Source organism: Dipodomys ordii, unplaced genomic scaffold (genome assembly GCF_000151885.1).
Source record: "Dipodomys ordii isolate 6190 unplaced genomic scaffold, Dord_2.0 Scaffold14, whole genome shotgun sequence".
Classification (NCBI taxonomy): Eukaryota; Metazoa; Chordata; class Mammalia; order Rodentia; family Heteromyidae; genus Dipodomys; species Dipodomys ordii.
Window position 1 is genome coordinate 13,780,336 of NW_012267230.1, and position 14,803 is coordinate 13,795,138.

Below are 14,803 nucleotides of genomic sequence, written 5' to 3' on the forward strand. Positions count from 1 at the left end.
GCGCCCGGGCCGCGGAGCGGGATCCGCAGGTGGTGGCACAGGTGTCCGCCGGGCCTCTAGGTCGCAGTCAGGAGGGAAGGTGGGCCTGGCACCTGGCAGGCACACCCGGGGCGCCCAGCGGTCCGCAAAATCACCGTCAACAAAACGTCCCGAGCCCCTTATGTGGTCTGGGTCCTCTGCCAGGATTTGTCTCAGTTACTAGATAATCCTCCTGTGAATCGAGTTGTCCTCTGACTTCTTTGGGAAGAGATCAGTTAGACAGCCAGTGGTGCTGGAGCCAGGATTGGAGCTGCGGGTTCTGGGGCCCTGCTTTCCTGTGGTCTGCTGGCTGCCCCTGGCTGGGCTGGTCAGTTGGGAGGTGGGCTGGAGTTGCTCCTCCTGCTGGAGAGGAGGGTCCAGGTTCTGACCCTGCACACTCAGGTGTCAGGCCCCAGGTGCTCCTTCAGGGGGGCCGCCAGCAGACTCCCCTGAAGGACTGAGCTTGGCCAGCTAAACGCTTGAAGTGGCAGGACCTGCCTTCAAGCCCACAGGCCCTCAGCCTGCCCGCTGCCAGTTGTGCGCTGGGCATAGAGTCCGGGGTCTGAGTCTGCCCCTTCTCAGCTGGGGCTGCAGGGGGAAGCCGGATGCCCCTCTAGGATGGAGTGTGGGGGCTGGGCAGGACTTTATGGCTGGATGGACTCACTTTTCTCTGTTGTCTCAGGCTGGTGGACTTTGCTCCAGTGGGCCCTCCCTGCCTCTCCTCACTCTCCAGGCCAGCCACAGGGCTGTGTCACACCTCGAATATCTGGGCCTGTTGCCTAAGGGTCCTCAGACTTGGTTCAATGTGAGGATTAGGTATGGGAAGCGCCCAGTTCAGTTGGGTCCCTGTGTTTTACAAGACACCAGCCAGATGGTACTAGCAATGATAGGTGGTCTGAGACTCCAGGCTGGCCCTGGTCTGTTGGGGAGGAGGGAGTGTGGGTAGAGGCTGAGAGACCTGTCATGTAGGAGGGATGAATGTCACTGGGGGAGTTCTTCCCCCCCTTTCTGGAAGAAATGGGAGGAATCCTTGTGGACATGCCCCACCTCTGGATGTTAAGTGGCTCAGGGATGTTGAATAGGTCCAGGGTGGTATAAGTGAGATTTCTTACTGGGCACTGGGGGCTGGAACTGGCAAGTCAGGTGAAGAGGGTGGAGGATACTTGAGATACAGGAGAAACAGGTACTATCAGAGATCTAGACCTAAAAACTATACTTCCTGCCTTCTGAGGATCTGCTTGGGATGCCAGCAGAATCTGGGGGTCCTCTGGTAGGATGGATGGTAGCTCTGCTTTCCCAAATTCAATGCTAATGATCCAGTTTTGTTCCTTGGCTCTTTGTCGACTGTCTGGTGCCCTCCCTTATTCCTGAGGCCAGCAACTCCTGCTCAGCTTCAGCAAGACTGGCTGTGAGTGGGGGGTGGAGGTGAGTGAGGGGTGGGGTAAACTGGAGCTGTGTTTGCCAGGGGTCTCTACTACTGCTTACCTGGGGAGTCTGCCCTTAGACAGGGGGGTGGTGAGACTTTTTAACCACGTGGCTAAATACTTGGGAGTGGAGTTCACGTCTGCAAAACTCAGAAGTATAAGTAACTCGCAGGCATATGTAGAAAGACCACTGTCTCCGGTGCAGTGTCACCCTTTATCAATGGAACCTTGGGTCCTGCAGCATGCAGGACCCCTAGCTGTCCTGTAGCTCACCACTTGGCGCCTCTGGTTAGTCTACATTCTGCCAATCAGAGCCCCTGGTTAGCCTGAATCCCACCAATCAGCCCCCAGTTGGCCTGAATTCCACCAATCAGAGGTTCCCTTGCAAATAGCCTCAAACAATCTGGCAGCTCTTTAGGTGGGTTATCATTGCTGGTTCTTAGTGGCAAATCCAAGTCTTGTGAGGGAAAACGTCTCAGAGTTAAGTCTAGCATCTGGTTCCCAGCCTGAAGGCCTCGCCGATGGGTTTGGAGGGGAAGGGTAAGAGAGCATTCTGGCTTCTGAGGAGCTGAGGTAGAGCCCTGCTCCTGGGCTGGGCCTTTTCTTTCTGGGAACTCGGAGGCGGAGGCATTCCAGGCTGGGGCCCTGCAGTCTCCTTCGGGCAGCTGCCCCTCTGCGCTCCAGGGAAAGTCTGTGAATATCCCCCCCCCATTTTTTTATGAGGGTACTGGGGATTGAACTCAGGGCCTGCGCTCTAATGCTTAGCTTTCTTGTTCAAGTCTGTTGAGCCTCTACCAGACTTGAGCCACAAGTTTTGGTGTTCAGAGATAAAGAGTCTTCTGGACTTTCCTGTTCAGGCCAGCTTCGAACTCCAGTCCTCAGATTAACTGGGATTATGGGCACACTGACTCTGTGGGTATTAAGAGGCAACACAGTGACTGGGCTCAGGGCGCCTGGCACTGCTGCGGGGAGCATTTGCCTCCTGCTCTTCCCTGTGGCCTGACCCCTGCTCTGGGGTTCCGAGGCCATTGCTGCCGCTGGTCCCTTCCGGTCTCTTCCGGAGCCTCTGCTGCCTTTGCATGGGAATTATAAGGCGACCTGATGGGGGAGGGGGAGGAAAGATTGTGACAATTCAGTGAGAAGATTCTAGCAAAGTGAGCGCAACACATATGAAGAATAAATACAGCCCTTTTTTTGGCGGGGGGGGGGAGTTAGGCCTGCCACATGAGCTGATTCTCAGGGTGACCTGATGACTGACCCGGGCTGCCCCTCCCCCCACCCCTCCTCCATACTGGGGATGTGTTCTACCACTTGAGGCATGTCCCCAGCCAGGGCTCCTTTTCGAACTCAGCCCGGGATCGGCTCTGCCTGTGAGCCTCACCCATAGGTGCCTCTCCACATCTCTCCTGAGGGGGGACGGGCTGCTCCCTGGCAGCTCTGGGTCACCCCCGCAGCTTGGCTTCCTGAGACAACTGGCACTGCAGAGAAGAGCAACCCGTGCGTCCGGGTCTCCTGACCTGCATGGGGAGGTGGGGGGGGGCAGGGCCAGGCTCCCAGGGTGGACGGTCCAGGGTCAGCGTCTCTCCTTCCAGAAACTGTCATTCTCCCTGCCAGGGTAGGGGGGTGGGAGAAGAGAGGCCCCCCAGCCTGAGGCTGGTGAGCTGGATGTCCAGCTGTCCGAGCTAGCTCTTAAGTGAAGGGGAGCCTTCAGCCTTGTCTGTAAAGTAGGGGACCTGGGCCCCTTCCTGGCGCTCACATTCTCTGTGAAGCCCCCCCTTTCCCCCCCTCCAGGGACTGTACGTGGGAGGGGAGGGAGCCAGGCAGGGCTGGTAGGTTGGGGTCTGGGTCTGTGGTCCCTGGTGAAGTTGGGGTCTGGCGTGGGGAGGCAGGAGGGGGCTGTTTTCCCTGTGGACCCGGAACACTCACTGGGAGCCATCCTCGCTCCATCGGCGAGGAAGCCCAGGAGGCCGGGGAAAGGGGCAGGGAGGCGGCCAGGGTCCCCGGGGAGGCTGGGTGGGGCAGGACGGGCCTCAGGGCTTCCAGCTGTGGCATGTGTGTGCTGCTCCTGGGCCGCTGTGAGCTCCTTCCCCCCTGGGGTCCGGACAGGGCCCAAGTCACAGCAAGGGACGCAGACCAGGTACCTCTCTTGACCCTGTCAAATGAGATGAGGGCTGCCCAGAGGCCTTTCCTCAATCCACAGGGCTCAGGGCCTGAGCGGCCGTGGCTGGCAAGTGGTGAGCAGGTCTCCCGAGGAGGGCCCCTCAGGAAGAGGCCAGGCTGTGGTTTTGGGTGGGGCTGGCGGCCTCTGCTGGGAGCCAGCATCTGGAAGCCATCAGGCCAAGGGTGGGGGGAGTTGCGAGGGAGGCTGGGAAGTGGGGCATGCCTTCTCCAGGCCACACACAGCCCACCCCGCGGGAGCAGTGGCGTTGGGCCCACGGGCTGTGCTGGTGTCTTGCCTCCCGCCAACGCCTTGCGCTCCCCGTCGCCCCCATCCATCCCTGGCTGCCTCTTCTCTCACCCCAGGGCTCCTGCAACAAGCACTAACACGGCCCACTGCATTCTGGGAGTCTCACTTCTCAGGCACAGAGCAGGTCTGCCTCTTGGGGTGGGTGGGTGGGGGGCTGTTGGCCAGGTGTCTTCTCTGTGGAGTGATGTCTGCCTTGTCTTCTCTGTAGTCTTGGGGGGCGGGATGTGGTAGTTGGTGGTGTCTGTGGTGGGCACGAGGGGGGAGTGTGGGGGAGACCAGAGGCTTGTGGCTGGAGCCACAGCTCTGCGGGGCTGTGCGGGGACATCTCAGAATGTGGCGGCCAAGGCTGAGATCCTGAAGGAGAGGGGGTCGAGGTGCTGCCAGCAGCTCAGAAGCGTCCAAGGAGCAGAGGGCTCCAATGTGGCCCCGGGTCTGTCTGCAGCAGAATCGCAGGGCTTAGACAGACACTCAGCTTTCCAGTCCTGCCAGGCAGATGCTGGGCTTGCCGTGAGGACTCGCCTGGTCATTAGCCTTTGGATGTTGCTGCCCAGGCGGAGCTCCGGAACCCTTATTTCAGAGAAGCCTTTCTACAAGAAGGAAGCAAGCCAGGGAGCCCTGTGGGTTCTCCAACACACTGCCCAGCTTGCTACGCTGGCTTCTCTTTTCTACAACCAGCTGATCTGGCCTAGTGGGCATCCTAGGGGCATCCTTCCATCGCCCTTGAGCTGTGTGTGTGTGTGTGCGCGTGCGCGCGTGCGTGTGCGTGTGCATGCACTAGGACTGGGGCTTCAACTCGGCGTCTCACTCTTTGTTGTTGTTTCTTTTTTCTTTTCTTTTTTTTGGTAGGTAGTGGGGCTTGAATTCTGGGCCTGCGCGCTGTCCCTGCACTCTTCAGCTCAAGGCGAGCGTTCTACCGCTTGAGCCACAGCGCCACTTCCTCTTTTTTCTTTTCTTTTTTTTTTTTTTTTTTTTGCCGGTCATGGGGCCTGAACTCTGGGTCTGGGCGCTGTCCCTCAGCTCTTCAGCTCAAGGCTAGCGCTCTACCACTGGAGTCACAGCGCCACTTCTGGCTTTTTCTGTTTATGTGGTGCTGAGGAATCGAACCCAGGGCCTCATGCTTGCAAGGCATGCACTCTACCGCTGAGCTACCTTCCCAGCCCATCTTTTTTCTTTTCTTAAAGCTGGCTCTGTACCACTTAAGCCATACCTCCACATTTGGCTTTTTGGTGATGAACTGGAGATAAGAATCTCATGGACTTTTTGCTGTCCCAGCTGGCATTGAACCCTAACCCTTCAGTCTCAGTCTCCGGAGTAAATGGGATTCCAGGCATGAGCCAGGGCGCCTGGCTGCTCTTTGAGTGATTTGCAGGGTGTAGGCATCGGCTGGCCTGGTGTGCGTGGCAGGAAGGGAGGGGGCGCAAGTTACACTTAGGGGCCTCTGCAGACCAATTGTGGAGACATGGGCTCACTGGGAGCGGGGTTCAGGAGACACCTACGGCAAGCCTGTCCCTGTGTTCCCTCGCAGCCTTGCCAACATTCCACTGACCCCCGAGACCCAGCGGGACCAGGAGCGGAGGATTCGCCGGGAGATCGCCAACAGCAACGAGCGGAGGCGCATGCAGAGCATCAATGCGGGCTTCCAGTCCCTCAAGACCCTCATTCCCCACACAGACGGAGAGAAGCTCAGCAAGGTGGGCGGCGGGGCCGGGAAGGGCCTCAGGGAGCAGCTGGTCTCTGGTAGGCAGCAGGTGAGCTTGGGGTAAACCCCTCCAGCCAGCTTGACTCTCTCCTTCCTGCCCTCAGGCAGCCATTCTCCAGCAGACAGCCGAGTACATTTTCTCCTTGGAGCAGGAGAAGACCAGGCTCCTGCAGCAGAACACACAGCTCAAGCGTTTCATCCAGGTAGCCACCGAGGGCTCCTCCCTTCAGGGCCCGGCCCTCTCTGCATGGCTGCGTGCCCCCATCCAACCCTTGGGCTGGGATGCGTTTTGGATGCTGCTGGGCCTGTCTTGCCCCCTGACCCTACTGCCTGAGCACTTGCCTTTCTGCGGGGGCCTCAGTTTCTCTGTCTGTCAAGCGAGGTAGAGTGGGGGTATGGGTGTGTCAGTCAGCACACTTCACCAATTCCTTGGGGTCCCCAGGAGCTGAGCGGCTCATCCCCCAAGCGGCGGCGGGCAGAAGACAAAGATGAGGGCATCGGTTCCCCCGACATCTGGGAGGACGAGAAAGCCGAGGACCTGCGCAGGGAGATGATCGAACTGCGGCAGCAGCTGGACAAGGAGCGCTCCGTGCGCATGATGCTGGAGGAGCAGGTGAGGCAGCGCCCTCTGTCGGCCGGGGCCCGGCGTGGCGGGCTGTGGAGGAGCGGGCGAGGCAGCGCCGGCGCCCTCTGCCGGCCGGGGGCGGGCATGGATGGCGGCGGATCGATTGTTCTCTGCCTTCTCTGACCCATGCTTGCCTTCAGTGGGCATAACCATAAGTGTGTACCGTACAGCAGGGAGGGGAGAGTAAGCCGACGCCCTGCTCTCCAGGGTCACCCTTTATATGTCAGAGGCTTCTTACTGGAATAAAAGGGGTGGGGATTACCTGTAATCCTAGCACTTGGGAGGGCTAAGGCCAGAAGATCAGGAGTTGAGGACAACCGAGCTACATAGTGAGTTCCAGAACAGCCTGGACTACATCAGGAGTCCCTGGCTTACATGGAAACTAGAAAGCAGTGGAGGGCTGGGGTGTAGTTTGGTGGTAAAGTATACTCTTAGCATGGAAAGAGCTGGGTTCAGTCTCTAGCATGTAGCATAAAAAGTAAAGCACCTGAGATAAGACCGTAGGAACTGTGCCTCAGAAGGGCCTTGATTCTCCAGGGGCTGCCCCACTGCTGCTTCGAGGAGAGGGGCTAGCCAGGCAAAGAAGCGGGGGAACCAGGCGCCGGTGGCTCATGCCTATAGTACTAACTACTGAGGAAGCTGATATCTGAGGATCACAGTTCAAAGCCAGCCCGGGCAGGAAAGTCTGTGAGACTCCTATCTCCAATAAACCACTAGAAAACCGGAAGTAGCGCTGTAGCTCAAGCGGTAGGGCGCTAGCCTTGAACTGAAGATCTGAGGGACAGTGCTCAGGCCCAGAGTTCAAGCCCCACAACTGACCAAAAAAAAAAAAAAAGAAGGGGGAGTAGGGCCCAGGCACAGGGAACAGCTGAGGTTTTCCTGAGTGCCCGCCTTGTCGCTGGTGGAGCAGCCTCTGAGCACTGTTTCTCCACTGCAGGTGCGCTCGCTGGAGGCCCACATGTACCCGGAAAAGCTCAAGGTGATTGCGCAACAGGTGCAGCTGCAGCAGCAGCAGGAGCAGGTGCGGCTGCTGCACCAGGAGAAGCTGGAGCGGGAACAGCAGCACCTGCGGACCCAGGTGAGCGGGAGGGCCCGGGAGGGGCGCCGTGGGGTTGCACGCTGGTGCCTTGAGGGCAGATAGGGCCTAACTCAGAACAATTCAGGCGTTTGCTGAGCCGATCCCGGCCGGCTTCTGGGTGTCTCAGATATGTATCTGTTAATATATGGAATCTTCCTGAGCTGTGACACTCCTGTTTTCCTGATGGGAAAATGGAGGCACAGAAAGGTCCAATAATATGTCTAGGGTGTCAAGTGACTGGGAGCAGAGGGGTAGATCCCGGCTGTCTTAAATCCAGAGTTGACGGGCCGGGACTGTGGCTTAGTGGTAGAGTGCTTGCCTAGCATGCATCAAGCCCTGGTTCGATTCCTCAGTACCACGTACACAGGAAAAGCCAGAAGTGGCACTGTGGTTAAGTGGTAGAGCGCTAGCTTTGAGCAAAACAAGCTCAGGGACAGCGCCCAGGCCCTGAGTTCAAGCTCCAGGACTGGCAAAGAAAACAACAACAAAAAGCAAATCCAGAGTTGATGCTTTTTCTGTGTGAATGTGTGTTGATGGGGATTAAAGGTAGATTGGAGCCCTGTGCTTGTCAGGCAAGCGCCTCTCCCAGAGTGTCCACTCACAAGCAGTGTTGTATCAGATTATTAAGCTGCCGCTTGACTCAGAAAACTGAAGGGTCTTGGGTCTAGGGAAGGCCGAAAGCCAGTGTCTAGGCTGCCATTTCCCCAGTTTGCAATATCAGAAGTGTGGGTCTGGGTTGTAAACTGCCTCCTTGCCCCTTGTGTCTGTCAGCTTTCTGCCACTATAGCACACACCTGAGTTGATCACACTGCAAAGAGGGGAAGGCTATCGTAGCTCAGTTTTGAACACTGCAGCCTGTTATGCATTGATTCTTTGGTGAGGCACCGTATCATGGTGGGAGTGTGTGATAGATCGAAACCATTTGCCAAAGAGAGAGAGAAGAGACAGGCCGGGGTCCTGCCCCCCACAGAGACCTCCCAGTAGTCCCTACCTTTTGCACCTTTCTAACACGGGAAGACGGTAGAAAGCGGAAGGCTGAGGACGTGCGTCTTGCAGCTCCTGCCCCCTCCGGCCCCCACCCACCACCCCACGGTGATCGTGCCTGCGCCAGCCCCACCCCCACCCCACCATGTCAACGTCGTCACCATGGGGCCCTCCTCCGTCACCAACTCTGTTTCCACATCCCGCCAGAATCTGGACACCATTGTGCAGGTACCTGGGCTCTGGGAAAGGGTGGCGTATGGGTTGTAGAGGTGAGAAAATGAGGATGGGGGAGGAGCAAGATGGCGGGGGTGGGGGGGAGGGCGCTTGTGAGAGGGAGCCCGCCCGGGTCTCCTTCCCTGTGTCTGTTGGGACAGAGAGGCAGGTGGCTTGAAAAAAGAACCTAAGAGGCTCCTTGGTTCCTAGAGCCTTCTGATTACAGCCAGGGCCCAGCTGTTGGCATGATCTGTACTGGAATGTTCTCTCACCTTCATTTCCAGAACTCAGGATGGGACTGCGGTGGCAGTGAGTGGGTAGATGGTGACTACCCCTCCATTGCCATCAACAGTAACAGAGCAATGTAATTCATCCTGGGTTTGGTAGCGCATATCTGTAATTCCAGCTATTTGGGAGGTAGAGATAAGAGAATGAAAAGTTTGAGTCCAGCTTGCTCAAAGTCAGCACAGCACTATCTCAAAAACAAAAAATAAAACTCCAGCCAGGTGCCCGTAGCTCACGCCTGTAAGCCTAGCGACTCAGGAGGCTGAGATCTGAGGATTGCAGTTTAAAGCCAGCCTGGGCAAGAAGGTCTGTGAGACTCTTACCTCCAATAAACCACCAGAAAACCCCAAGTGGCACTGTGGGTCAACTAGTAAAGTGCTTGCCTTGAGCTGAGGGACAGTGCCCAGGCCTAGAGTTCAAGCCCTCTGACCAACAAAAAAATAATTAAAAACAAAGCAAAACAACAACAACAAAAAACGCTAAGCCAGGCTCTGGTAGCTCATGCCTACAATCCTAGTTACTCAGGAGGCTGAAACCTGGAGGATCTTGGTTTGAAGGCAGTCCAGGGCAGAAAAGTCCATGAGAATCCATCTGCAGTTAACCAGTACTCATCCTGGGTTGAATGGAAGCATGGCTTCAGTGGTGGCGCACCAGCCACGATGGAGAGCTTGCGGTCCTGAGTCTAAGCCCCAGCAGCAGCACAAAACACCAAACAAACAAACAAAAAAAAACAAACAAAATTTCTGAGGATGTGTGGCCCAAGGGGTTGAAGCACGTGCCTGGTGTGCAGGAGGCCCTGGGTTCGATCCCCAGGGCCAGCACAGAAACAACTAGTAAAAGCCCAAACATCAATCCAATAATAGAGTTAATAAGAAGGTCTTCAGTCCGTCCACAGACAGATGTGTAACCGTGCGTGTGTCATCAGTTCCAGGCAGCTCTGGGACTGTGGGTTTCGTGGAAGGGAGTCTTGAACTCAGCCGAGGCGTGGCATGCCCTCTCCCCCTTTGTCAGGCTTGTTTCTGGATAGTTCTGGGTGGGATGTTTTTGGAGGGGAATACCAGCTGGCGGGTGTCCCCAGCGCAGCCCCCTCAGTGGCCTGTCCCCATCCAGGCGATCCAGCACATTGAGGGCACCCAGGACAAGCAGGAGCTGGAGGAGGAGCAGCGGCGAGCGGTCATAATCAAGCCGGTCCGCAGCTGCCCGGAGCCCCACACCTCCGACACTGCCTCTGACTCGGAGGCTTCAGACAGCGAGGCCATGGACCAGGGCCGGGAGGAGCCGCTGGGGGACGGTGGGCTTCCCTGACCACCCCCCCCAGCCCTCCTCTCCCTTCTGGGGGCTGGAGGGGGCCGGGGGCAGCGCCAGGGAGACATGTGGGTGAATGAGTGAGAAATTTTTACAAAATTGACGATGTCATTTGGGTCTCTTTTATGACCTCTTTTTCAATACTGTAAATCAACTTTTAAACAAAGCCACCCCAGCCCAGGTCCCGGGGCTGGGGTGACACAGTGTGGGAGCATCGGGACCCCAGGGCTGGGTGTCAGCCAGGGGGGCTGGAGAAGCTGGGCGCTGAGGTGCCCGTCCTCTCTCTGCCAAAAAAAAGCTTTTTTTTTTTTTTTTTTTGTCATTTAAACATGTTTTTAAGAACAGGGAAAATCAAACAAAACCCCAAGTATTTCCTCCCGCCCCAGAGCCAGCCCCAGGACCGGCCGCCTCGACTCTTTCCCTCCTCTGTTTGGTTTTCTTCTTTCTTCTTAAGCACTTATGTGGGTTGGGGTCAGGCGGGGTCAGGGCTTTCTGGGGTCTGGGGGTCTTCTTGCTTCTCGGTTGGGGTTTGCTGCTGCCATTCTCCCCCTCCCCATCTCAGCACCGGGACTCGCCACTCTCCTCCCCCCACCTCTCCCTCCAGGGTTCCCATCTTTGACCCCAAAAATGTCTTTGTCTTTCTCTCTCTCTTTCTCTTGTTTGTTTGTTGTTGGTTTTATTTTAGTTTTGGTTTCTGTTTTTTTTTATATATAATTTTGAACTCTGTGTCCAAGGAGAAGCTATTATATTTTGTTAACTGGGTGGGGGGGTGGAAATCCAAGAGGCCACGGTGCCTTTGTAAAGAAACAAAATAAAGTTTGTACTTTGTTTTTTAAGATTCTGTGTCTCTTGTGAGTGTGCCCTCTGGAGAACTTTGGCAAGGCTATCTGGTTTAGACTAAAAGGGTGCTTTTTGGACCCCAAACCTCAAGGGGACAATGTGAAGACTCCTGATTTGTGGTGCGAGTTTGTGAGGAGAGACTGATATCCTGAAATTCACTGAGATTTCTCTAGGTTATCTGCAAACACGAGAAGATAGTTTACACTCAGGGTGTGAGGAGTGGTCCCTAACTTGTGTGTTCTGGTCCTGGGGCTTGAACTCATGGCCTGGGCACTGTCCCTGAGCTTTTCTTTTTTTTTTTTTTGGGTCCGGTCATGGGGCCTGAACTCTGGGCTTGAGCACTGTCCCTAAGCTCTTCAGCTCTAGGCTAGTGCTCTACCACTTGAGCCACAGCGCCACTTCCGGCTTTTTTCTTTTTGCTTATGTGGTGCTGAGGAATCGAACCCAGGGCCTCATGCATGCAAGGCAAGCGCTCTACCACTGAGCCACCTTCCCAGCCCGTGTCCCTGAGCTTTTCTGCTCAAGGCTAACACTCTACCACTTGAGTCACAGCTCTATTTACTGCTTTTTTGTAGTTAATTGGAGATAGGAGTCTGACTTTGAACCATGACCCTTAGATCTCAGCCTCCTGAGTAACTAGGATTACAGGAGTGAACTACCTGTGCTTGGCCCAAAGTCAGATGCTCTACTGATTGATCTCTCTGGGTTCAAATTACTCCTCCTCTTCCTCCTCCTTGTTCTTCAGCTCCGGGGTTTTAACTCAGGGCTTTGTGGCTCAAGATGTTCTAACTTGAGCAGTAGAGCATGACCAAGTAAGCCACTGCTTCTTAAGGCCAGAACACACGTGTTCTTGGGTCCTGGGCTTTGCCACTTATTAGTATTGTGTATTCCTCATTCCTCCTGTTGTTCCCACCAATAATTCTTAATTCCTTTCAAAGTATTGAAAAAGATGAATCATTCTATTCAGTGAAATCCACGTTTTGGGGAGATTGACATGGGAAGTCACCACCGCACTCAAGATGATCAATTAATTCTCCCTCCGTTCTCAAAGCAACTCCAGGTTCCTTTGTGGTCACCCCAGCCCACCGGCATAGTTTTCGCCCCTTCCAAGTGTCATGTTAGGCCGCCGGTGAAATGGCAGGCCGGCCTGATGGGTTCCCTGCAGCTTACCAGGAGGCCAGCAGAGGGCGCTGCGGGCCCAGGACTCCTGGCTTCGAACTGTGGCTTCACTTCCGGTCTTGAAGGGCTGCTCCATTCCCATAGGCCAGAGGCGCGGATTAGGGTGGGACTATGGAAGTCCTTCCCTTCCCCCCCCACTTCCTAGAACAGTGACTGCGAGCCGAGCGATGGGTAGGCGGTCTCCACCGCAGGCAGCGGAAGTCAGGGACTCGCTCGAGGCCCCGCCCTTCCCGGAACGGCCCCGCCCTCTCGTCGGCGCGCATGCTCCTTGGCGTCTTGCTGGAGCTCCCGCCTGAGTTGTCTTCTAACCTGTAGCCGGCACAGCACGCTGAGTGACGCGAGGACGCCGCGCGCGCGCGCCGCGCCGGCTCCCGCCCCGCCCCGCCCCGCCCCGCCCCGCCCCGCGGGCCGCGCTCAGGTGTGACTGGAGCCTCGTCCGGTTGTCCCCGTCCCCGGGAGACACGGGCTCCGCCGCGTGTCAGCGGGCGGCGGCCTCGCGCGTCCCGGAAGCCCCGCCGCGGCGGGAGGCCGAGGGCGTCCGCGCGGCTCGAACCCCGGCCCGGCCCGGCCCGCGCTTTGCGTTCAGACGCGTTCATAGTCTTGCTCTTGTTGGGGTGCCGTCCGAGGGGGCCCCTTCTGAAGGCAGGCAGTGACACGTCCCCCCACTTCCGCCAGGCACACGCGTCGTTTTCCACCGTGTACACCGCGGGCGGAGGGTCGGTCGTGGGGCCCGAACCCGGGGCCTGGGCGCTGGCCCTCCGCTCTTCAACTAAGGCGAGCGCTCTACCACTTGAGCCACAGCGCCACTTCCGGTTTTCTGGTGGTTAATGGAAGAGTCTCATGGACTTTCTTGCCCGGGCTGGCTTTGAACTGCAGTTCTCAGATCTCGGCCTCCTGAGTAGCTAGGATGACAGGCATAAGCCACCCATGCCCAGCTTAAATAACTTTTTACATTTTGCAATAATGCAGGGAGATCCTGTGCACGCCGCTCGGACTCTCCACCCCACCCGAATGCTAACCTTCTGCATAACTGTAGTGCAATGTAAAAACTAGGTAGAGGGCTGGGAAGGTGGCTCAGTGGTAGAGCGCTTGCCTTGCATGCCTGAGGCCCTGGGTTTGATTCCTCAGCACCACATGAGCAAAAAGCAAAAAAAAAAAAAAAAAGCCGGAAGTGGCACTAGCCCTGAGCTGAAGAGCTGAGGGACAGCGCCCAGGCCCAGAGTTCAGGCCCCACGACCGGACCCTCCCCCCCCCAAAAAAAAAAAAAACTAGGTAGATTATATTGTTACTGCTGGGTCATCCCAGATTCGTGTCTCTAAAGAAGAATTGCTACATAAAGTGGCAAAGCAGAGTTTAATAAAGAGAAAGAAGTACTCCATTAAGAGAAACAGCAGATCTGAGCTAGGTGACTCAAGAGCAAACATGATTAAGAATTTAATTTTTCAGTGGTGGGAAGGTGGCTCAGTGGTAGAGTGCTTGCTTTGCATGCATGAGGCCCTGGGTTCAATTCCTCAGCACCGCATAAGCAGAAAAAGCCAGAAGAGGTGCTGTGGCTCAAGTGGTAGAGTGCTACCCTTGAGCTGAAGAGCTGAGGGACAGTGTCCCAGAGTTCAGGCCCAATGACAGACAAAAAAATAAAATGAATTAACTTTTCTAGGATTTGGAGTGTGGGAAGGGTTCATGGTGCTACTAATGGGTTGATCTTAAATGAGGGATCTTGACAGGTTCTGTCCCATGTACAAGGCCACTACCCTTGGCTTTAAGTATATGTATGAGATGCGATTCATATGCATAAAGTCTTAAGAGTTTGTTGAAAAAAGGTCAGGCCAAGCACTCAAGAGATTCCACTATGCAGGTGCCTTGCCTCAGTTTGGTTAGAACTAGCTTGTAGTTTTTCTGCCCCAGAAAACTGACCATTCATTATACCAAGGAGTAGTGGCCGTGGGAGGTACTAGGGAGGAGCTAGAACTCACGAGTCTCCTAGGGTGGGTCTAGGAGAGGTGTCTGTTTCAACATTCTTTTCCTAGAGCCAAATGGCTCCTGCCATCCATGGGACTTGTTCACATTTTTACCGACTACACTCAGTGACCCGTGTTGGTATGTTGTTCGGTACCTATAATGTAAGAGTGTTCCTGCTGGGTAGCATCCTTATAAGTACTTGTTGCCAGATGATGATGGTGGTGATGATTCCAAACTTTCTGGAAAGTGGACATTTGACTCTCATAGTAGTTCTCATTTCTGTCACCGTGACTCATTTTATCCAATTTAGAATTTCATGTAAATCATAAGAGCATCTATTTCTTTTGTCTATCTTTTTTTTTTTTTTTTTGGTCGGTCGTGGGGCCTGAACTCTGGGCCTGGACGCTGTCCCTCAGCTCTTCAGCTCAAGGCTAGCGCTTCACCACTTGAGCCACAGCGCCACTTCCAGCTTTTTTCTTTTAGCTTATGTGGTGCTGAGGAATCAAACCCAAGGCCTCATGCATGCAAGGCAAGCGCTCTACCACTGAGCCACCTTCCCAGCCCTTGTCTATCTTTTTTGCCTCAGCAACCTATGTCAGAGTAGTTGATGTGTTTGTTCTATCGGCAGTTTGTGCATTTTTCTTGCTGAGTACTACTCCATGTGTGGATATTCCACGGTTTATCCACTCACCTTGCAATGAGCATTTAGGTTGTTTCTAACTTAGGA

General features: G+C 55.5%; 1 protein-coding gene across 7 annotated transcripts in view; it reads left to right on the forward strand.

Annotated features, from left to right (window-relative positions):
• Positions 1 to 10,900, forward strand: part of Tfap4 (transcription factor AP-4 (activating enhancer binding protein 4)) — a 12,308-nt gene extending 1,408 nt beyond the window's left edge. The window contains exons 1-8 of one of the 7 annotated variants that reach the window (XM_013011781.1): positions 264 to 834; positions 1,396 to 1,443; positions 5,435 to 5,600; positions 5,713 to 5,811; positions 6,051 to 6,221; positions 7,171 to 7,311; positions 8,329 to 8,523; positions 9,904 to 10,900. In XM_013011781.1, the coding sequence (XP_012867235.1) occupies positions 665 to 834; positions 1,396 to 1,443; positions 5,435 to 5,600; positions 5,713 to 5,811; positions 6,051 to 6,221; positions 7,171 to 7,311; positions 8,329 to 8,523; positions 9,904 to 10,098 (1,185 nt within the window). In that variant the 5' untranslated portion in view covers positions 264 to 664 and the 3' untranslated portion in view covers positions 10,099 to 10,900. The other 6 variants (XM_013011782.1, XM_013011783.1, XM_013011787.1 and 3 more) reach the window with 6 other exon arrangements.
• Positions 10,901 to 14,803: the final 3,903 nt, after the last annotated feature.